Source organism: Neofelis nebulosa, chromosome 14, assembly GCF_028018385.1.
Source record: "Neofelis nebulosa isolate mNeoNeb1 chromosome 14, mNeoNeb1.pri, whole genome shotgun sequence".
Classification (NCBI taxonomy): domain Eukaryota; kingdom Metazoa; phylum Chordata; class Mammalia; order Carnivora; family Felidae; genus Neofelis; species Neofelis nebulosa.
Window position 1 is genome coordinate 63,943,459 of NC_080795.1, and position 23,616 is coordinate 63,967,074.

General features: G+C 38.1%; 1 protein-coding gene across 5 annotated transcripts in view; it reads left to right on the forward strand.

Annotated features, from left to right (window-relative positions):
• COL14A1 (collagen type XIV alpha 1 chain) overlaps positions 1–23,616 on the forward strand; it is a 211,852-nt gene that overhangs the window by 59,164 nt on the left and 129,072 nt on the right. For all 5 annotated transcript variants that reach the window (XM_058698926.1, XM_058698929.1, XM_058698925.1 and 2 more), the window contains exons 10-18: positions 5,656–5,807; positions 7,213–7,342; positions 8,025–8,170; positions 10,710–10,839; positions 12,927–13,066; positions 19,245–19,371; positions 21,189–21,328; positions 21,819–21,951; positions 23,265–23,324. In XM_058698926.1, coding sequence (XP_058554909.1) covers positions 5,656–5,807; positions 7,213–7,342; positions 8,025–8,170; positions 10,710–10,839; positions 12,927–13,066; positions 19,245–19,371; positions 21,189–21,328; positions 21,819–21,951; positions 23,265–23,324 — 1,158 coding nt within the window. The remainder of the gene's footprint in view (positions 1–5,655; positions 5,808–7,212; positions 7,343–8,024; positions 8,171–10,709; positions 10,840–12,926; positions 13,067–19,244; positions 19,372–21,188; positions 21,329–21,818; positions 21,952–23,264; positions 23,325–23,616) is intronic.

Below are 23,616 nucleotides of genomic sequence, written 5' to 3' on the forward strand. Positions count from 1 at the left end.
TTCTGTGCATTGTCACCAATATTTGCTGTTGTTACTATATTTTATTTTGGGCATTCTGATAGGTGTGTAGTGATATTTCACTGTGGTTTTCACTTGCATTCCCCTGATGACTAATGAAGTTGGACATCTTTCCACATGCTTATTTTGCATCTGTATTTGCTCTTTGCTTGTTCATGTCTTTTGCCCATTTTCTAGTTAGACGTGTGAGTGTGTCTAGTTTTCAACTGTTGAGTTTTGAGAATTCTTCATTTATATTTTAGGTACTTATCCTTTGTTAGATATGTGGTTTGTTAACTATTTTCCCCCAATCTGTAGCTTGTCCTTTCATCCTTTTAACAAGTCTTTTGCAGAGCAAAAGTTTTAAATTTTAATGACATCCAGTTCATCAATTTTTCATTTTATGGTTATTGCTTTTGGTATCAAGCCTAAGGATTCTTGGCCATAAATCATAAAAATTCCCCTTTGTATTTTTATTCTAAAAGTTTAATGTTTTACATTTAAGTCCATGGTCTGCGTTAAATTTTGTAAAATATTTGAAGTTTAGTTCAAGGCTTTTTTTTTTTTTTTTTTTTTCCTGTCAACGTGCAATTACTCCAGCACTACTTACTGAAAATGCTCCGTTTCTGTGCTGAATTGCTTTATACCTTTGTCAAGTATCAGTTAGGCAGATCTGTGTGGGTTATATCTGGGTTCTTTAATCTGCTCATTTGAATCTATGAGTCTAACCCTTTTCTAATATCATACAATCTTGATTTACTGGAGCTCCAGAAGTCTTGAGATTGAACAGACTGTGTTCTCCCTCTCGATTCTTCTGTTTCAAAATTGTTTGCACTGTTTTACTTTCTTTACCTTTCTATATAAGTGTGAGAAGAATCTTTTTTTTTAAATTAAAAACATTTTTTTACTGCTTATTTATTTTTGAGAGACAGAGACATGGTGTGAGTGGGGGAGGGGCAGAGAGAGAGAGAGAGAGAGAGAGAGAGAGAGAGAAACACAGAATCTGAAGCATGCTTCAGGCCCTGAGCTGTCAGCACAGAGCCCGAGGCAGGGCTTGAACCCACCAATGGTGAGATCATGACCTGAGCCAAAGTCAGAGATTTAATCAACTGAGCCACCCAGGTGCTCCAAATGTGAGAAAAATCTTTATCCTACAAAAAATCTTGTTGGGATTTTGTTTGGAATTGCATTAAATCAATTCTCAATTATCAAATATTAATATGAGAAGAATTGACATCCTTCCTGTGTTGATTCTTCCAGTCCTCAAAATTGGTAAGTCCTTCCATTTGTTTAGATGTTCTTTGATTTCTTCATCAGCATTTTGTAATTCTCAGAATACAGGTTCTATACAGATTTTGGTCTATGTACATCTAAGTGTTTCAGTTTATTTTGAGTGATTTTTATTGTATTTTATTTTTTAATTTGGTATCCACATGTTCATTGCCAGTATATACAGATCCAATTATATTTTTGTATGTTTATTTTGTATCCTATGACCTTGTTATTTGAACGTGCTAATTAATCCTAGGGTTTTTTTTTTCCTCTAGATTTTCAGGAATTGTCTATTTAGGAAATAAATCATACCCTTCACAAATAGGGATAGTTTTATTTCTGTGGTTTTTATCTCTGTGCTTTTTATTTTCTTGCCTTATTTCACTGGCTAAAATGTCTAGCACTGTGATGACTAGGAGTGATGAGATGAACATCCATGCCTTATTCCTCATCCTGGGAGGAGAATTTCTGCTTTTCAAGGAATTAGTTTATTCCGTAGAATTTGTAGAATATAGGTGTGGAGGGTTATTCATAGTATCCCCTTATTATTTATGTCTGGAGGGTCTATAGTTTTTCCCCCGATATAGGTAATTTTTGTGTTCTCTCTCTCACTCATTTTTTCCTTTTTCAGGCTTGCTAGAGGTTTGTTCTTAAATAAACAAAAACTTTTCAGAGAACTGGCTCTTGGTTTCATTGATTTTCTCTTTTTTTCTTCTGTTTTTAATTTCATTGATCTCTTCTCTTATTTTTCTTATTTTCTTTCTTTTACTGGTTTTGAGTTCATCTTGCTCATACTTTTCTTGATCGTTGAGGTGAGAACTTAAATTACTGATTTGAGATGTTTCTTCTTTTCTAATGTAATTACTTACATGTGATAATTTTCCTTCTCAGCACTGCTTTAGAAGAGCTCTACAAATTTCAATATTTTGTATTTTCATTTTCATTCATTTCAAAATATTTTTTGATCTTCTTTGACATGTCCTCTCTGACTCATTGATTATTTAGAAGTGGTTGTTTATAGTTTCACAGTGCTTGCATGTTTTTCTATTACCTGTCTGTGATTAGTTTCTAGTTTGATTTCATTGTCATTAGAGAACATTCTCTGTGTGATTTTTACTGTCTTAAATTTTCCGATGTGTGTTTTATGGCCTAGAATGTGGTTTATCTTGGTACATGCTCTGTGGGTGCGTGAAAAAGGTGTGTATTCTGCTGTTGTCATGTACAATGTTCTATGAGTTTTGACTGGATCCCGTTGGTTGATGGTCTTTTTGAGTTCTATATCCCTGTTAATTTTTCTGTCTAGTCATCTTATCAATGGTTGAGGGAGAGATGTTGAAGTCTCCATCTATAATTATGGATTTGTCTATTTCTTCTTTCAGTTCTATGGGTTTTACTTTGTATATATTGCAGCTTGTTGTTTGGTGCACACATATTTAGGATGCTATGTTTTCTTGGTGGATTAGCCATTTATCATTATGTAATGTCCCTCTTGTCTTTACTAATTTTCTTTGTTATGAGGTCTGATATTAATATATTTGTCTGATATTAATATAGCCATGCCTATTTCCTTATGATTAATGTTTACATGATACAACTTTTAAAATCCGTTTATGTTCAACCTACCTATATCATATTTGAAGTGAATTTCATGTAGACATATGGTCATATGTTTTAATCCACTCTGATAACCTCTTCCTTTTAATTGGTATGTTTAGGCAGTTTCCATTAATGTAATTACTGATATATTTGGGTTTAGGCCTGATATTTATTTGTTGTTTTTTTTTTTTCTTTTTTTTTCTCTCTGGTTTTCATTTCTCTGTGCTCCTTATCTTTTTTTCCCTGTGGGTTTCTTATAGTTCTTAGAACTCTGTTTTTGTGTATTCATAGTGTTTTTTTTTTTTTCTGGAATTTCTTCGTATGGCTTTTTTAGTGGTTGTTCTAGGTATAATGTTATATACACATATAAATTATTCCAGTCTGCCTGTGTTGACATTTGGCATTTTGAGTGAGGTGTAGTTATTACCTCTTTTCAAGAGATGTATAATATAATTGGCTTAAATGTTTCCTCTCTATATCTTCAGAACCGCATCAGAAAATATTGTAATTCTTTAACTATAAAACATAACTTAGGAAACTCAAAAAGAGAAGTAAAGTATATTTATCTATATTTTTATGCCCTCATTCTTTCTTCCTTTCTGTGGCGGCAGGATTCTTTCTTTTCATTATTGGGTTTTTTTTTTTTTCTATTTAAAGAACTTCCTTTAACTCATTCTTTTAGGATAGGTCTGTTGGTGGAAAATCCTCTGATTATTAATTTTATTTCATCTGAGAATGTGTTGATTTTCTCTTCATCCTTGAAAGCTATGTGTGCTAGATATAAAGTTTGGGATGGACAGCTCTTTTGTTTTAATACTTGAACAATGTGCCACTTCCTTCTGGCCTGCATGGTTTCTGATGAGGAATCTGCTGTGACTAGAATTTCCCACCACCATAGATAAGGTGTCATTTTGCCCCTGTGGCTCCTAAGATTTTTCTTTTGAGTTTAGTTTTTAGAAGTTTGGTTCTGGTATGCCTTGGTGTCAGTTTCAGTGGTCTTTTTTTGGGGTACCCTTATTTCCTTGAATCTGTAGTTTATTTATTTATTTATTTATTTTGCCAAATTTGGGAAATTTTCAGGCATTATTTCTTCAAGTACTGATTCACCGCTAGATGTCCCCTGACACCATCCCAGAGGGGACAGGGAGTGGTGTTTCAATACTAGTAGGTGGGGTTGGAAGTCCAGGCTCTTCTTATGGTCTCCACTGATATCACAGATGGGGGTGTGGTGGAAAGATTTGTTACCACCTGTCAGGGGTGATTATCTCTCTTCCCTACTTGACCTTTTCTCACACGGCTCTGGCTGTGGGCTGGGAGGGGGAGAATGTTGGGGCATGCCATTACAGCCAAGAAAGTTGGAAGTGTTGACTACCCACTTAGTAGCCTTTGCTGACATGAATAGGGGTGGGGCCACAGGGTTTTTGTGTAGTATTTGTCGAGAATAGAACAGTTATTGCCTGAAGTTTTTCTGTCTTGGCAGGCTGACCCTTTTCTTGTCCTTTGGCTGGAGAGAGCAGGCTTTGTTGGGGCTTTTTTTTTTTTTTTTTTTTTTTGGTCTGTATCTATTGGTGTTTCTAGGTTGCTGGATTCTTTAGTTCCATGTGTAGGACATATGAGGTGAAAGGAAAACTCAGGAACTCATCACTGTAGTATTCCTTGGGTCCTGCCATCACTTATTTGCCATCCCACATACAAGGTTGTGATCTGAGAAGAGGGTGATATCCATATCCTCCTTTGAGAATTTGGTTTTATATCCTGCTTTCATTGTATCCAGGGTGTGGAATGATTCTATTTGGCTACATCTCTTCCATCATTCCTCTTTCCCTGGACCAGATCTCTTGGGACTAGGTTGGATAGCCAAGAGGTAGTTTCTTGAACACATTTTTCTGAGTATCTTAATGAGACTACTTTAGAGACCGACTTTTCCCCCCAAAAAAAACCTGCATGTGGTTCTTGATAGAGCATATAATATAGTTCCTAACCACAGTTAAGTGTTCAATAACTATGATTTCCTCCCCCCCCCATCATTATTCTGGTTACTAAAGTCCCTAGATGGTAAGAAATCCTAAAGGTCAAGGACTTTTAAATTTACATGTCCCAAATCTTTTATAGAATCATTTGTTTTAACATGTATATAATACACACAAAATGCTAATATAGTGTCTAGCTCATACTGAGCTATTCAGTATATGTTAGTTGCTTTTTCTTCTCTTTTTACTTTCAGATACTGATCATTTGTTGAATTGAAGTCTTCGGAAAAGACTGTACCCCTTGATGCTTAAAAATATAGACACTTAGGTCAAAAACTCAAGTACCAATCTCAGCTCTGATATTTACTAATTGTGAGAGTTGGTCATTATTTAACTTCATTGTACCTTGGTTTTCTCTCGTACCAAATGGAAACAATAATAGTAACTATTAGAGTTAAATAAAAGAATACTTCTAAAGAACTCAAGAGAGTACCTTTAGATACACACATGCTCAATCAATGTTGTGGTTTTTTTTTTTTTTTAATTGTTATATAGCAGAGTCTTTAAGAAAATATTTTGGCGTCAAGGCCTGGCTTATTTAAGTCCATATCCTCAGAACCTAGCATAGTGATTGGTACATAACAGGCACTTAAATGTTTCAGTGTTTCAAATGTCAGAATGAATAATTGAATCAACTTGGCTAGAAATGAAATATTAGAGGTAGCATGAAACCAATAGGCATTTCTAACTAATGGGTTTCCTGGGTACATAAGAAGTAACTTTGGGAAAGAGGTTCACTTTATGTGTTTCTCTACCCTAGCGTCAGCCCTTGCCACCATTGGGCCGCCTACACAGCTGATTACTTCTGAAGTCACTGCCAGGAGCTTTATGGTTAACTGGACTCATGCCCCAGGAAAAGTGGAAAAATACAGAGTCGTGTATTATCCTGCCAGGGGCGGAAAACCAGACGAGGTAATAAGGAGACGATATTTTCAAACCATTATTTTCATTCCCTCTAGTCTTCCACTGTAGTGAGGACAAGACAGAAATGCATATATGAGGAGATGATTCTGTCACAAACATTTAAAATTCTTCGGACTGAAGTACATTTGCATGTGTCCACTTTTCTCTCCCATCTCTCTGGTTATGGCATTTATACCTTCTCCTCCCACCTCTGTCAAATAACCCTCGGGGCTGGTCATGTGTTCATTTCTAACATGACTTATTTTGACTTTTCTTCTTTGTAAAATCAATACATTCTAAAGCAGAAGGAATCAGTAGTTAATTATGTGGCCAGAGCCCCTTTTTGCTATTCATGTATTCTTTCTACTTTGGGAGTGGTCTGAACTTTCTGCCTTAATGAAGTATGTACGTTCCAAATTATGTGGTCATATCGTCCTCCAGGGTTTGGGATTTCCTAGACATTTGTGGAGAGATTAGTGCCATAGAGAAGCCACAGTAAAGTATCTGTAGCCAGCTTTTTTCATGGTTTGGCCATCACAGGAGAGAATACCTATTGCCAGATGACTGGGTCTTTCCCATTTCCTACCTTTGACACAGTAGTCACAGGGAATATGTTAAAATGTGATGAAATTTCCCTTTCTTTCTTTCTTTTTGAAGTGCTAACCTTAACCTTTTGTTGTTCCAACTTCTGATTGACCTCAACGTGTCTCACAATTTTTTATGTATTATGGCAGTATTTTTAATTTTTTTCTTGAATGTTAGAGAAGTAGATCTGGGAGATTTAAATCATCTGGACCCCCCCCCCAAAAAAAAAAAAAAAACAACAAAGTGCTTCCAGTGGTCCTTTTTCATGACTACTAAATCACTTAAATGCTTCCCAAAACTCCATGGAAAAATATCACACGTCAACTGTTTTAAGTAGAGGTGGTTAGGATAACAGCCAGGGAAAGACACTCTCCGTCGGGTATGGATTAATAAGGGACTTTTGGATATATTCCATGAAAGGTGCCTCGCTTCACATAGGAATTCAAGGAGAATTAACTGCCACAGTGCAAAAGAGGATGTGGCACAAGTAAGAAAATATTTAATGAGGGGCGCCTGGCTTAGTCAGTTAAGGGTCCAACTTCGGCTCAGGCCACGATATCGCAATTTGTGAGTTCGAGCCCTGCGTCAGGCTCTGTGCTGACAGCTCGGAATTTGGAGCCTGCCTCGGATTCTGTGTCTCCCTCTCTCTCTGCCCCTTGCCTGCTTGCACTCTGTCTCTCTCTGTCTCCAAAATAAATAAACCTTTAAAAAAATTTAAAAAAATTTAATGAAACATTCTTGCTAGAGATATTTTGCTGTTTGGTTTCAATTCTGCATGTCAATTCAATTCAATTTCATATTCTCATTCCTTGAACTGTTCTTTGATCAGGTGGTGGTGGATGGAAGCGTATCTTCTACGGTGTTGAAAAATTTAATGTCTTTAACTGAATATCAGATAGCAGTCTTCGCAATATATGCTCACACGGCTAGTGAAGGCCTGCGGGGAACTGAAACCACACGTATGTATTGAACGTCTGCCTTTGTATGGCGTTGCTTCAGTGGCCTTTCCTAAACTGGAATTCCTCTCAGGTTGTCCTGATGGCCATCCTGAATCAAAGTCATAGAAAATAATAGCGGTGCCATGCGTGGTATCGGCCCATCCTGTAATTGCACTTGGCAGGTGCTGCCTATTGAGAGGGGTGTCATAAAACTCGGGTATGTTTAGGTGGTTAAGGGTGCAATACATGTATTAACTCAACAAATGTTTGGTGAATGTATATTATGAACTAATTTAACTGCTGACTCGTTCACATCTCCTCACTGTCTCTGATTGAATGCGTTGTTGATGGGTATCTATTCACTCATATATTTGTTCATTCAACCACCCATTCTGTCATTTACTAAGTGACATGACTGTTTTTAATTGCTGCTTCATGTCACACTCTATGCTTGGTGATGGGTATAAAATAATGGTCAGAAGAGTCTCCTTGCTCTTGACTGGCTCCCAGAGAAATGTGCCCATCACTGTAGTGGGTTATAAGAAACTAGAAGATGTTGTTTCTGCTTTTAAACATTCACTGTGTTTTCCCTCTCAGAAGGGGTTTGCATGGCTGTACGAACATATTTAAGGATGAATATCATCTGAAAAATAAGCAAGCACGCTGATAAATGGCAGAGGATTAAAAAAAAATTATCTTGCAGTTGCTTTACCCATGGCTTCTGACCTTGAACTGTACGATGTGACTGAGAATAGTCTGAGGGTAAAATGGAATGCAGTGCCCGGAGCCTCAGGATACCTGATCCTCTATGCTCCTCTCACGGAAGGTCTGGCTGGGGATGAAAAAGAGGTAAACACCTGCTGTCTACTAGAGTCCCAGAATCTTTGACTTCCTGAAAATGGATTTTTTAATTATAAAAATTTAATGTATAATACTTAGAAAATTCACATTAGTAAAAAGGGGAAAACATCACCTGTAATCCTGCCACCTAGAAATCGCTATTGTTAACATTTACTTCAGTCCTTTTCAATGCATTTTTAAACACAGCAAATGGGAATTGTTTTGTAGTCTTCTGTTTTCATTTTGTTTATTGTGAATACCTTTTCATACCATTAGAGAATATTTTATATGTTCCTTTTAAACAGTTGGTTCGTTGGTTTGTACCAGGTCATGTTTAATTAATTGCATGTTATTGGACATTTAGATAATGTGTTGTATAAATATGCTTTTGTGATCATTCTTAACACGTAACTTCGCAAGGTTGTCAGATTATTTCCTTAGGATACATTTGTAGAAACGGAGTTTCTTTTTTCAGATGGCATGCAAATTATTAAGGCTTATGCTAAGCATTAGCAAATGATTCTAGAGAAATTTGTTATAATTTATATTGCTGTATGCAATTCACAAATGGCTATTTCCTTCTATGTTCACTGACTTAGAAACTTTTTCTTACCAATTTGAGAAGTAGAAAATGTATTGCATTGGTATGGATTATTATTTTTTGCATGTATTCTATTTTAAATGTTGAATCTTTGACTTTCAAATGATTTAGTCTTTGTTTTTAATTTATAGGGAATGATGACTATAATATAGATATTCGAGGAATAAAGAGGAAATGTCTGTAACACTTGGGAGTGTGAGACCAGGCAGATAGAGTGATTAATAGGGGGGAGTTCAGAACTCAAGTCTTTGATACTGTCTAACCATTGTCTTTAACATTGCCTCTGGCGACAGAAATGTTTAGGATGAAAAATGTGGTGAATCTGAGTATCAGGAACAGAGCATTGGTGACATGTGGGTTTTTTCTTATTTCCAGGGCTTAGACAGCTTTACTTCATTTGGATTTAATGTTGATCTGAATTATTTTGGCAGAAGGGAGACTTCAAAAATGATGCTAGAAAGATGATTAGCTTCACCAAGAAGGAAAAAAAATAAGAAAGAAAGGAAATACCAGTTCACACCCAGTAGATTAGCAAACAGTTTTTAAAGTCTAATAATAACTGCATATTAGTGAGTGTACAGGAAACAGAATCATTCATGTAAATTGGTATGCAAATTGGTACAGCTGCTTGGAGAATAATTTGAAATAATATCATCAAGTTGAAGATATGTACCATTTTTTTTAGGAATATATTTTAAGGAAACCTCCTGCAAGGCTTTTTTTGGATGCAAGCACTTGGTCAGAACAGAATGTTGCAGACGACCAACATGTTCATCAATAGAGGAATGGAAAATAGCAACATATTTATACAAACAAATACCATAAAAAATATAAATATCATCTCTGTCCCCTTGTATCAATGTGGATAAACATAGTATTGACAGAGAAAAAAATTTCAAAAAATTATGTTCACATGGTTCCATTTATGTACATAGTTAAACATACAGAACTATATATGATTTACAGATATAAACACAGTAGAAGTAAAAAACTGGATCAGTAAGATGCATCTCATCCCTAGGGTGGAGGTAGTGAACAGAAAGAACGAGACAGAACTTTGGTTTTATCTGAATATATTAGCTCTTTTTAAAATAAGATCGGAAGTCAATATGACAAAATGTTCCTATCTATTAAATTTGAGTGGTGTGTGGAGGGTGAATTATATTCTTTTCTCCACATTTATTTTCTATATGTTGAAATACTTCGACATTAAAATTTCTAATTTGACCATAACATTGGCAGTTGTGTGGCTGGAGACTGACTATGGAGATATTTTTCTTTCTTCCAAAACAAAAATAAAACCATGCTGTGATGCACTTGTCACACTGCTGAGAATGTTGGCTAGTTTCTTTGACTTCAAGGGTCAGAAAAATCATTCTGGAATCAAAAAGCAAATTGCAGCATTGGAGGTCAAGGTGGGTTGATTGTTGATCTCTTCTGAATCCTGGGAGAAAACTGCGATCCCAAGTGCACAGGCCCCTTTGTTGAATGGAGCGACAAAACTGGTCCAGTTCAATCAGGCTTGAGGCAAACACTGGGCACCCAGCCTAGGGAGTGGTTAGAATTAGCCAGGGGTGAGAGGTGCCCACTTGGCTGTGTCCCCAGCTTGCTTCGAGCTTATACTCTTTCCAGACAACATTTGTGACTCAGTTCCACCCACGCTCCTTTGAGGACTAAATTTTTGACACTGTTATCCTCTCTGAGATTACTACCTGTCCAGATGTAAAGAGTTATCCTAAAACAGCACGTGTGGTACATTCATTTTTGTATGGTCCCGTGGCATCTGTTCCTAATATAAAATGACACAAGACAGTGAAAAATTATGACTGAAGCCTGTCTGAATAAGGGGTTACAAGGAGACAGAATTCTCACCTTAACTCAGTTGTACTCTGATCACCAGGAATGGTGCACACTGGCAAATGATCTGATAACGTGTGTTCTTTTCAGATGAAAATTGGAGAGACCCACACAGATATTGAATTGAGTGGGTTGTTGCCCAATACGGAATACACAGTTACAGTTTATGCTATGTTTGGAGAAGAGGCCAGCGATCCTGTTACGGGCCAAGAAACGACATGTGAGCAATTCAATTGTTCAGAAGAAATGCTGTAATAAAAACCCAAATAAATGTTGGGATTCTAAATTGGAAATACTGGTTTAAGTTGAAATATCTTAAGAGCTAATTGTAACTTTAGAAAATGTAAATTTTATTTAGGGGAAGGAAATGTACTAGCTGATTAAAAGAAAGGAGGGGGCAGTCCTAAAAAGTGATGTCCCTGGGTACCTGTTCTTAGGACAGGCATTGTTTTTTTTGGTTGTTATCAAAAAAATTTTTTTTAACATTTATTTATTTTTGAAAGACAGAGAGACAGAGTATGAGTAGGGGAGGGCCAGAAAGAGAGGGAGACACAGAATCTGAAGCAGGCTTCAGGCTCTGAGCTGTCAGCACAGAGCCTGTTGCAGGTCTCAAACTCACAAACCGTGAGATCATGACCTGAGCAGAAGTTGGATGTTCAACCGACTGAGCCACCCAGGCACCCTGAGGACTGGCATTTTTAATGCAGTAAGGAAACTAGACATTGTTCCACCATGCTGCTGTATTTAACTGGACTCCAGAAAATTTTAGAGCAAAGTGTGCACAATTCTTGAAATAATTCTATTGCTTTTCTCTCTCCTATACTTTCACTCCAGCCCCTTAAGTATTAAGAGAGTCACTAAGTTCTATAGGCTCTTTAATGACAAATAATCAACGTGTATTGAATTAATGAAAATAATTGGCCTTTGGGGTGAGGAAGCATTATACTTGGTGGCTATGGCTGACAACCATGGTTATTTGTCTTCTAGGTTTTTTTTCTGCTGGCCCTATCAGCACTGTGTCACAGGCTCTCACATCAATGATCAATTGCCTGGGTTAAACTCTAAGTGCTCTTCTGCTCCAACTGCGACTTTGGCCAAGTTACCTCAGTCTTATGACCTATATAATGGGGATGTTGTAATCTCTTCGCAGTCTATTGTCAGGGTTTAATGAGATACATGAGTTGTTATAATGATCAGTTCCAGATCTTCTCGGATTCATACAGAGCACGTGATAGACCTTCACAATTGTTTTTACTGTAAACCTGTAAAAGCTCACGAAACTGTCAAAGATTATTGATAAATTTTAATCTGTTGAATTGGAAGGGGGGCCTTGAAGAAGTACAAAAAGCTGTGGAATTGATGGTCAAGAATCTGCAGAAATACGATTACCTCTTTAAATAGTTTTAGAACAACAGCAAAGTGTTTGTTTTTATTTAGTTTCACAAAGCCACTGGGATTTATCCAGGGCAGGACTCCTACTCCTTGAGTCAACAAATATATATTGAGAACCTGCTATATTGGGGATAAAGCCAAGAACAAAATTAATCCCTAATCCTCTAAAATTACAGTATATTGAGTGAGAGATATAGCAGACCAATAAAAGTACAATATAAAAAAATAAACCAGGGGTAAAAGGTAGCATTGGAGTGGAAGGATTACTTTACATACAGTGATCATGGAATACTTCAGTGAGAAGGTGACATGTTCAGAAACCTGAATCTTCGATGACTCAAAGGTTTCTGGCCTAAGCAGTGGGAAGAATGGAATTTCTATTTGCTCAGAGGGAGAGATTGAGAGAAGATTGGAAGAGATGGCTGAGTCAGTGGTTCAGTTTTGGACAAGTTAAGTTGGAAGTGCCTAATGGATACCTAGATGGAAAGGACAGAGGCCATCAACCTCATTTTACACATGGGAAATTGCAGAGAGGAGTAGAGTGACTTTGCCAGAATCATATGACAGTTGAATGAAATAGCTAAGATTTAATTTCAGGTGCTCTGGTTTTTGATCCATTAGGTTTCTTATTTACAGCAGGTCATAATAATAGCCTTGATTGGAGAAGAAGGGCACAAAGAATTTATCTAAATCTTACTTATTTCTTAGCATGTATAATTTATCAATACTATTCATTCTTTACAAGGAAATTTTTTTCTTTGTTAATTTGTTAATTTTCTTTGTTATAAGTTATTGTCTGGGTGAAATTTTTCATATGTAAGTAGTTCAGAAGTCAAAGATACTGGGGGTTTTGTGGCTTTTTAACATATATATTATTTAACATTTTAATTATGTTCTATTCCTCTTACTGCAAAGTGCCTTTAAGTCCACCAAGAAACCTGAGAATCTCCAATGTTGGCTCTAACAGTGCTCGGTTAGCCTGGGACCCAGCTTCAAGACAGGTCACTGGTTATCGAATTGTGTATAACAACGCAGATGGGACTGAAATTAATGAGGTAAACTGTGGATCACAATGTCTTTTTTTAAAAATTTTTTGAAATGTTTATTTATTTTTGAGAGAGAGAGAGAGAAAGAGAGAGTGGCAGAGTGCAAGCGGGGGAGGGGCAGAGAGCGAGGGAGACACAGAATCTAAAGCAGCGTCCAGGCTCCGAGCTGTCAGCACAGAGCCCAACATGGGGCCCGAACCCATGAACTATGAGATCATGACCTGAACCGAAGTTGGAGGCTTAACCGACTGAGCCGTCCAGGCACCCCACAATGTCTTTTCTTTTGGCAGTTGTATATTAGTTTTTAATGGCTGCAGAACCAAATCATCCCAAACTATAATGGCTTAAAACAATACTAACTGTTTATTTTATCTCATGGTTTCTGTGTGTCAGGAATTAATGTGTCAACTACTTGGACATGTAGTTCTGGCTTGGGGTCACTCATGAGATGGTAGCCAGAGAGTGGCTGGAGATGGTGTCATCATAATGGCTCCTTCATTCCTATGTCTGGTGCCTGGTCTGGGAAGACTGAATCAGCCGGGAGCCAGCGCAGCTCTCTGTATCTCTAAGTAGCCTCTTCACATGATCCCTCCAGCATGGCAGCTGTAGGGGAATTAGACTTTTTGCATGTTTGCTCAGGAGTCCCTAGACATGTGTCCAGAGAGACAGGGAGAGAGACAGAGAGAGAGAGAGAGAGAGTGCAAACATGTGCTAAGTGGAAGCTGTGTCACCTTCTGCCACACTCCACTGGTAGGAGATATCACAAGTCTCTACATGGATTCAACATGGGGAGGAACACAGGTCCCTCCTATGGCGGGAGGCAGGAGGGATGGGAGACATATGTTGATGTGGCCATCTTTGAAGTATATAGTCTGCCCCTGTGAAAGGAGGTGGAGAAGTAGGTGTCTTTCTAGATGTTGTAAACGAGAAATAATGACAGTGTTATCCAGGGTATCCTGCTGTTGAGTAAACTAACATCTGAAAGATGCAGGTCAGATGAGTTAAATACAAAACTGAAGAATTCAAGTTTTGAGTAGGAAGATGCTTTGAAATAACAGAACTTATTAAAACTCATGATGATGCAGTATCTTATACTCAGTGACTAATACTTTTCATTAATTCTTTCCTTGGGAATATATTTTAACAGGATTGATAGCAGAGTTATTATTATTTTTCCTCAGCTTGGTCCAAGAAATTAAGACCAAGAGGGAAGTATGTTGGATTACATCACTTCTAGTTTCTGACCAAATAAAGAAACTATTTTCATTTGCAGAGACAAACTGTTTCCTACAATTAAATCCAAACAGTAGTTTGCAGAATGGCCCCTCATACAGGACATTGGGTAATGAATGGACAATACTGCACATTTGCTGTTATTTGATATTTGTATATATTGTAAAATGATCAGCACAAGAAATCTACTTAACATCCACTTAAAAAATATATAGCTGTGGTGGCCTCTTATGATATTTTATTTATTTGCCTTAATGAAGAATGACCCCAGACTATATATTTGTTGAGAGCTACATATGCTTTTTTTGTAGGGTTTTCAATCTTGGAGATGCCTTTGGCACTTACTATTTCTACTTTGTGTTGTGCTGGAAAACTTGAAAACTGTATTTAGTAAAACTGAATTTAAAACATGAGAAAATGGACTACAAATGAAAATCTGAGAAAACATTGTTTGAGTAAAATACATAAACAATGTGTGGTTTTGTAACATTTCCATCTTAACTGGTGTGTGTGTGTGTGTGTGTGTGTATGGGTGGGTGTGTGTTCTTATTTCTTAATTCTTAACCATGTAATTGAGATTAGATGTGGCTAGACAAATGTCTTTTGTTTACATGTAATATTACTTTGCCTAATTTGTAATATTACTGATTTGCCTAATATATGACTTTAAGGGTGAGTATTCCTACCATATTTTAATAACTTTAACTTCTATTAATTAAGTTTTTACTTATAGGTAATACTACAATTGGGTTTTTAGGAAATTTCCAGTACATTCTGAAAGGAACTTTAAAATGTCCCAAATAAAATCTACTTCTGTGTAACATGCAATTGATTGTAAGCTTTTGTTTACATGTTATATATCTGTGCTTTACCTCCTGTTCCTCCCAACTTCCTTCCTTCACTTCCTCTTCCTTGTATCCTTTCTGCATTACCTGTATCCCCGACTGCTTGGAGACCAAGGAAGAAAAATAAAACAGAGCACCCAAATGTCAGTGATGATGATGATGATGATGGTGGTGGTGGTGGCTCACACGTGTTGAGCACTTACCTTGAGCCAGCCACTGTTCCAGAGCCCCCTCATGCAATCCTTAGAGAAACATGCTGAAAACATGTTTTCAAACGGAAGACAGCCGTCTTAGATAGCATGTGCTAGGAGAGGATTTGGGGAAACGTACAAGCATGATGGAAAGCTAAAGTGCTGCCATTTGAGTTTTATACATAAAAGGCCAGTTTTCAGACTCCAAGGCAAGTCCAGTTCCCGACAGCTATGACTCAACAACAGAGCCCAAAGTGGAGCCCAGTCCCTCTTTCCTCATCAAGGGCTCTATCTTCATCCCTCCCAGAATTAGGCTGAAATTAAGCTTTTAAGCCAGACTGTTTGAAAAATTTTCAAAAATGGTTGCATAACCGTGAGATCATGGTCATTTGTTATCATTTTCCCAAATTCTTCTACATCTTGAAAGTCCTACCAACAGAATCAGTTCCAGAACTTAGTCTAAAACATAATATAACTAACAAAAATATATGACACCTTAAAGGTTTCATTTGGTCAAATAAAATAATCAATAGTTAATGCATAAAATATGGTCTGTTCAGAGTCAAATAAAATGCTTTAATAAATAAAATAGATCTTTTCAACAGATACAAGGATATATGTAGAAACATATTGAAAAGGTATACACTTACACATATATGCTTTTATATATATAAATACGTATATAAAGGGGCAAAACTGTGTGTGTATATACACACTATTCCCCTTTTCATCTCTTGGTGTACCTGAGAAACTTTAATTTTTAACTGCTTTTGTGTATATTTGATATCCTCACTAAATTGCTATTGGTCACAGATTTGAGACTTAGAGGTCAAGGCATAAGTATCCATTCCAGTTAATAGTTTTGTATCTGGAAAGCTAGTTAAAGATCTTTGGGCCTCCTATTCCTTCTTTGTGAAATAGCTATTATAAATACCCAGGGTTTGGTGGGGGGAGGAGGAGGCTAAATAAGACAATGAATGTAAAGTTATTGACACATCGTGAGTGCTCAGTAGATAGACTCAGCTATTATTTTTTTAAGTTTTTTTTTTTAATATTTATTTTTCAGAGAGAGAGAGAGAGGAGAGAGTGCGAGCAGGGGAGGGGCAAAGAAAGAGGGACACACAGAATCCAAAGCAGGCTCCAGGCTCTGAGCTGTCAGCACAGAGCCCCACGTGGGGCTGGAACCCACGAACCACGAGATCATGACCTAAGCTGAAGTCGGATGCTTAACCGACTGAGCCACTCAGGTGCCCCTAAACTCAGCTATTATAATCCAAAACAACAGAAGCAATATGCAAATATAACGTAGAAGAACATGTCTTGAACTCATATTTTAAATATGCATTTGTCTTTTCTGTGAGTTGAAGTAATGAGGCCATACTGTAAATAGTGTTTACAAGCGTAGGATTTAGAATCTGAAACATTTGTGTGGAGGTACTAGGTACTAGCTGGTTTTCCACTGGGCAAGTTCCTTAACTTTTCAGAGTCTCAAGTTTACCGTCTTCAAATTAAGCATAAAGATTAGCTAGACTACAAGACTGTGGGCTAACGATTAAGTGAACTAATACACGTGAACCATACAGACAATGCCCGAACCAAAGTAAACATTAAATGCTAAGGATGACCTATAATATTATCAGGCCCAGACTCAGAAGATAACCCCGTATTTTCAGTTAACTCCTGCTGTGTAACTAACAGCCCAGCTGAAAAAGACAATCCATGATTATGTAACCTGGGCAGAGCTCAGCAAGGACAGCTTGGCTCTGCTGCTCCTTGTAGTGTCAGCCGAGGTGACTCTTGCATTTGTGTGGGAGCTTGACTGGGCCAGACCTTCCAAGATGACTTCACTTCTGCGTCTGGTGTCTCAGCTGGGGTAGCTGAGAAGGCTGGGGACGGTTGGCCCTCTCTGGCAGAGTGGCTCAGGGCTCCAATTGTGTGAAAATGGAAGCTCCTCCTCCAGGGCTGACCCTCTCCTTTTTGACCTGTGGTTGATTTCTTAGTGATGCATATGGTTTCTGGATTGGTTCTTAGTTCAGATGAGCCCTTTCTTATCTCTCTTAAAAAGGAGATTTGGTGTCTCCTCTATGTACTCAAAAGCAAATATAATTCAACACGCAGCACTGAAGGAGCAAAGCAAGGTCCTGCCCTGAGGGGGCTTACACTCAATGCATAGGATATAAAATAATATCAGGCTGTGTTTAGTACTGGGGAGGGAACAAAAAAGGACGATGTTAGGGGGTAACACCATGAGATAGGTGGAAAGAGAAACCCCCTGTGAGGAGGTAAAAGTTAAGCACAGTCCTGAGAGATGACATAAGTCTAGTTTTGAAAAGAGCTAGGGAGAGAGGGTCCCAGACAGAATGAATTGTGCATGCAAAGGCCCTGAGGTGGGAAAGACACGGACCTGACAGGTCAGTGTGACTGGGGCTCAGCAGGTGATTAGAACTTCGGCAAGAAGGGTGCCTGGGTGGCTCAGTTGGTTAAGCGTCCAACTCTTGATTTCCGCTCAGGTCATGATCTCATGGTTTATGTGGTTGATCCCTACATCGGGCTTTATGCTGACAGCAGAAGAGCCTGCTTGGGATTCTCTCTGTCTCTCTCTCTCTCTCTCTCTCTCTGCCCCTCCCCCTACTCATGTGTGCTCTCTCTCTCTCTCTCTCTCAAAAATAAAGAAATGATTTTTTTTTTTAAAAAGAACTATGGCAAGAAAAAGGATCACTGCTCCAGATAATGCAAAGCCAAGGCTGCGGGATGCTCTGTTTTGGTTTGGAAGGCAATTGGTAGCCAAGGAAGGTTTTAAGTAGGAAAATGACTCATTTTAGATTTTGATAAAGGTCACATTGACTGCTATGAGCAAATCCCTACAGGAAGCTTAGTCACTTTCCCCTTAACTTCAGGTACTCTCAAGGTTAGTCATCGTTAGTATAAATAACAGGTCTCACTGACATTGCTCTGAATGTCTCTTGAAAATATTTTAAGTGGGATCTTTTTTTTTTGGGCAGAGTCTGCTTTCAGGTAAATAGATTCATTTCTTCAATTCCCCAAGTCTCTTTATAGCTAGAGTGAGTGTCTTATTGTTAGTACCTCTCTTATAGGGGTTTTGTGAGGGTTAAATGAGAGAATGTATAGAAAGTGCTTAAGCGGGACACCACTTACTTGGTCTATAATATGCCCTCATTGCAACATACCTCAGAGGCCCAAGATCCAACCTTTCAGTGATAAAGCTGCATCTATTTTTTCTCTTAGTCGAGGATGGTTTTGCTCAGGGTTCTGTATTCTAGATCCTGCTTCCGTTTCTTCTTACTTTATGGTTTCTTTCTTCATTTTTTGCTGTTCCTATTTCTAATCCTTCCCTTTGCTATACCCTAGGTCCTTATCCTTGGGCTTCATCCCTTATGCCCTCTAAAGAGATCGGTACATATCTTTCCCAAATATGTCTTTCTGTGACATAAAGATAAAGGGATATTTCACATATTTGCTATTATCTTTGTGTGGCTATCCCCTGCATGGCTGCTCATCTGTGCAGCTTGTATAGAAGTTATTGTGTGTTACTTAGTCACAAGTTAGTGGAGACCAGGCCGTGAAGCCAAAAACTGGCCACCCCTAGCTGATCAGGCTGGAAACATTAGATTTATTTCTAGTAGCACTGTAAATTGTGTGCACTTTCCTTTCTATGTCTTTAACGGGTGGGAATAATATTGGTTGCAAAGACATCCTGAGAATTAACTGATAGATAATCTATTTAAAGTTGAAGATTAGAAATGTGTAATATAGAAGTTGTTTGTATAATTCAGTAATTTTTGAAGTATTTAGAGCTCAGCTGCCAGGCCAAATAAACTACAGACAATAATAAAATGCCTATACTTCTTGTGTCTAGAGAGTATCCTATATAGCTATTATGACTTCTCTCTTTTGCAGGTTGAAGTCGACCCTGTTACCACCTTCCCTCTGAAGGGCTTAACGCCACTCACTGAGTATACGGTCGCCATTTTCTCTATCTATGATGAAGGGCAGTCAGAGCCCCTGACTGGAATTTTTACCACAGGTAAGTCTTATTACGGTTTGAAATTTTATAAGAGAAACTATATAGAAACCAGAAGCTGGAGCATCTTCTTCAATTGTGATTTTGAAGAGACTGCATTTTAATCTTTGTTTACATTGTATTATTGTTAACAAATGAACAATTGGGCGACTAGAATGTGTACTGGCTAATTATTTTCTGTCAAAGCAAGGGAAAAAGAGGAAAAATTATCTGAATTCCAAAGGTCCCAGTTAAGTAACTGCATGTTCTTTTGTTTCATGGATCTAAAAATTTCACAGCTTGTATTTTCATGTGTATGTATTAAGTTGAACTTCTAAAATTGCTGATACCCAATAATGTTTTGACCTGCAGAAATGTTAGTTTCATACTATTTAATGTTTTATTTATTTTTAAGATAGAGAGAGACAGAGCATGAGTGGGGATGGGGCAGAGAGAGAGGGAGGCACAGAATCCGAAGCAGGCTCCAGGCTCTGAGCTGTCAGCACAGAGCCCGAAGCGGGGCTCGAACCCACGGACGATGATATGATCTGGGACGAAGTCGGACACTTCACTGACTGAGCCACCCAGGCGCCCCAGTTTCATACTATTTAACCTGAAACATCAATCTATAGCCAATAATGTATTTTCATGCAGACTGAAATACTAATGCAACAATATGGGGTCTTTTAAATACTAAAATAAAAAAAATAAGACATGACTGCATGAGTTTCCTTTTTGATATATACCCTGGAGTCAATAAATATAAAGCTTTTTTGCCTCTTGGTGGCAACAATTCTGTTGTTTGCTTTCTGAGCTTAACATTGATTGCACTTGGAAAACAGGTGAGTGCTATACTGAGGAGATGAGAAGCTATTTTGGGGACATAAGAAATATGCCCCACTGAGAAATAATGTTCACAGAAAAAAGTTCAGTAAGTTCACAAAATCTCCTGAGGGCTAATTCCAGTTGGGATTTTCCTGGTATCCTATGAAAGAGTTTTAAAATCTCTGATTTCAGAGGTGCCTGGGTGGCTCGGTTGAGCATCTGACTCTTGATTTCAGTTCCAGTCACAATCACCCAGTTTTATGAATTCAAGCCCTGCATCGGGGAGAGCCTGCTTGGGCTTCTGTCTCCCCACCCCTCTCTCTCTCTGACCCTCCCCCACTTATTCTCTGTTTCTCTCTAATAAATAAACTTAAAAATTTTTTTTAAATAAATAAAATCTCTGATTTCATGTCATAAAAATCAAAATGACTGGCAATGACTGATAATGGTTGGATGCTGTGCTCTAGCCGTACATCCCAGAAGTGTGAAACTGTAGAAGGTCTGATAAATCATTTTTCACTTCCGATGACACCCATATATACAAGATTAAAAGGATGAAGGTTCTTCTTTAATTTATCACTAGTGCATGAGTTAGGCACAAAAGCAAATAAAACTGAAAGGGGCATATCTCCGGCCTCAGGGGCACCAATTTGTTAATTTCATCAACATATTAAGAAAATAATGTTTTTGTAAAATAATGAATACAGCACTCTTACTATTTTTTTTACAGTTAGTGAAAAGAACCAAATAGAGAAGCTAAGAGTTCTGGAAATTAGTGGAAGACTTAAAAAATGTGCTGTGTCCATGGTCTTCCTAATTATACTGTGGGTAAATGCTGGCAAAAGAAACTTAAGGCCACACTGGACTGATGGGCAATGCTTTCTCGGCTCCCATGTGCTTTCCTAATGCTAGAGGTTCTTCAGAGACTCTTTTCTTCTTGCGGTCCCGGGAGCTGCTTGAGTTTGGCTTTCCTGCCTTCTCTATTCCCTGACAAAGTGTCCTTCCTTGGCTCACAGAGGAAGTTCCAGCCCAGCAATACTTGGAAATTGATGAGGTGACGACAGATAGTTTCAGAGTGACCTGGCATCCCCTCTCAGCTGATGAAGGGCAACACAAGTTGATGTGGATTCCAGTCTATGGAGGGAACACCGAAGAAGTGAGTTGTCTGAAACAGACTGAAAAGTAATCCGGAGCATTTTCTCTGGAAGTGAATACCACTGCTGCATTTGAGGTGGTCTCCACTTTAAAAGAGATTGAGAATCCCAGAAGTAATTAACATTTTGCCTGGCATCGAGTTTTAAAAATGTCAAATTATATGATTTTTGTAAGATTAAAATGGCATTTCTAAGATTAAAATGGCTTAAGTCTGTATTTTATATATTTTTCACATTCTTTGATTTTCATAAATGTGAATAAAACTTCAAAATGGCACTTTTACAATACTAATACCTTATTTGTTGAGGGAATTGAAAGGAATGAAGTCTCTGGTTTGACTTTAAAATTGAATTCAATGACCCTGGAGTTCTTTATGCTCAGTTGTATCTTGCTTCTGTTTAGGATGACATTTTTCCTTTTTATTATTTTTTCTTAAATTTCACCTCTGTTTTTCAAGTAAATCCAGTTACTGAGTGCCAAATGCTTTCCAGGTCGTCCTAAAAGAAGACCAAGACTCACATGTTATTGAAGGCCTGGAGCCCGGCACTGAATATGAAGTCTCGTTGTTGGCTGTACTGGATGATGGAAGCGAGAGTGAGGTGGTGACCGCTGTAGGGACCACACGTAAGTCTCGGTCTGGCTGAGATGGACTTCATCAATTCTCATACCCTCCCTCCTCCGAGGTTCCCTTCCCATCCACCTCATCCGGGGCTACAGAGGCTTCCATTTCTCTGTGTCCCGCAGAATTCTTCCTGTGTCTCCACTTTTCGTGAAACTGATACATGAAGCATAGTAGAATCTTGGCTATTATCACCGTAAAAGCAGAGGCCATATCTGTCTTGTTCACCATTATGTCCCCAGTACCGAGCACAGTACTTGTGAAATTTTGACTGTGTAATAAACACTTATTGAATGGATGGAGGGATGGGTAAAATAATTTATAAATGAATAAATGAGTGAACGAATAAACCTAGGGCAAGCGTGTCCAAGAGCTTTTGGAATTTCCCGAGTCAATCTTGGTTCCAAGAATCTTGTATGAAATGCACTTACTGATTCATTCATCCCTTCATTTTTTAAATATGAGGTATTAACCACATATTAAATTTTCTTTGATTGGGTTCCCTGGAATCAGATTCTGAAACAGCAAATTGCATCCAGAAGGTTAATTGGAGAGTGTAATTGAGAGGTACATCTGTAAGGAAGTAAGGGTGGCAGGATGAGGCACAGGGAGAAGCTAAAACTGAGCATTTGGCTAATTCTGTTGGGACTTCTGGACCTGGGATGACCCTCCCGAGTTGTCCAAACTGAGTCAAAGGCGGTGAGCCTTTGTGCCCTTACGTCCCCAGTCACTGGAGATAGGCCATCCCCTGACAGAGCCTGTGACCTCAGGCGAGGCAGTTCCCAGAGCTCTGAGCCATTGGCAGCCAGTATTTCAGAAGCTGGTGATGAGTGCGTTGACCCCAAAGAGGGGCTCTGGGCGGAGAACCACACAACTGCTCCATTCCACTGGTTGTCCAGGGTGAATACAAGAAATAGAAAACGTGCTTATTTTCCTTCTTGGTGGTCTTGTTTGAAAGCCCTTCCCCAAGGTGATCTTCAGCACTGTTTATCTCCCCTTAATTACCATGGTTATGCCCCATTTCACAGTAACTGGGAGGTTTCACAGTTTTATATGTGTAATTCAGATGTTTATATGAAGGCTGGTGTCTGTGATTAGAAATGTTATTTCTTTGGGTTTTAGTTTCCTTAGCAGCAGAATAGGTATCATGTCTGCCTTATTTACAGCTCATGTCTTCATGCTTGCAACCATCGTCGAGGTGGAGGGAAGAAGCAAGTGAGATAATATAGGTGAAATTTTCCTCAAAAATTATAAAATGCTATAAAAAATGTGTAGTTGGTATTATTACAGAATTTTAAAGTAATGAGTATTTTTTTAGTTGACAGTATTTGGACAGAACCAGCTACGACCATCATCCCCACCAGACCTGTGACGACAGGTAAGGAGAAATAGAAGTCCATTTCCCCATGAGAAAAGTTTGATTAGAAGTTACGTTATCCCAGTTTTATTGATATGATATGATATAATATAATATATGTTTATATTATTATCATTTTTTTGGTATTCCAGTTCAAATTTTACCCCCTCAGAACCTCTCAACATCTTCTTAGCTCTAAATGCCAATGAGTCTTCTCACCTCATTGTTACATCTCTCTACATTTTCCATCTTTGTTTTGGGTTCCTATTTAGTCTTTCAGAGGATGTTAGCACAACAAGCCCCAAGAGTTTCT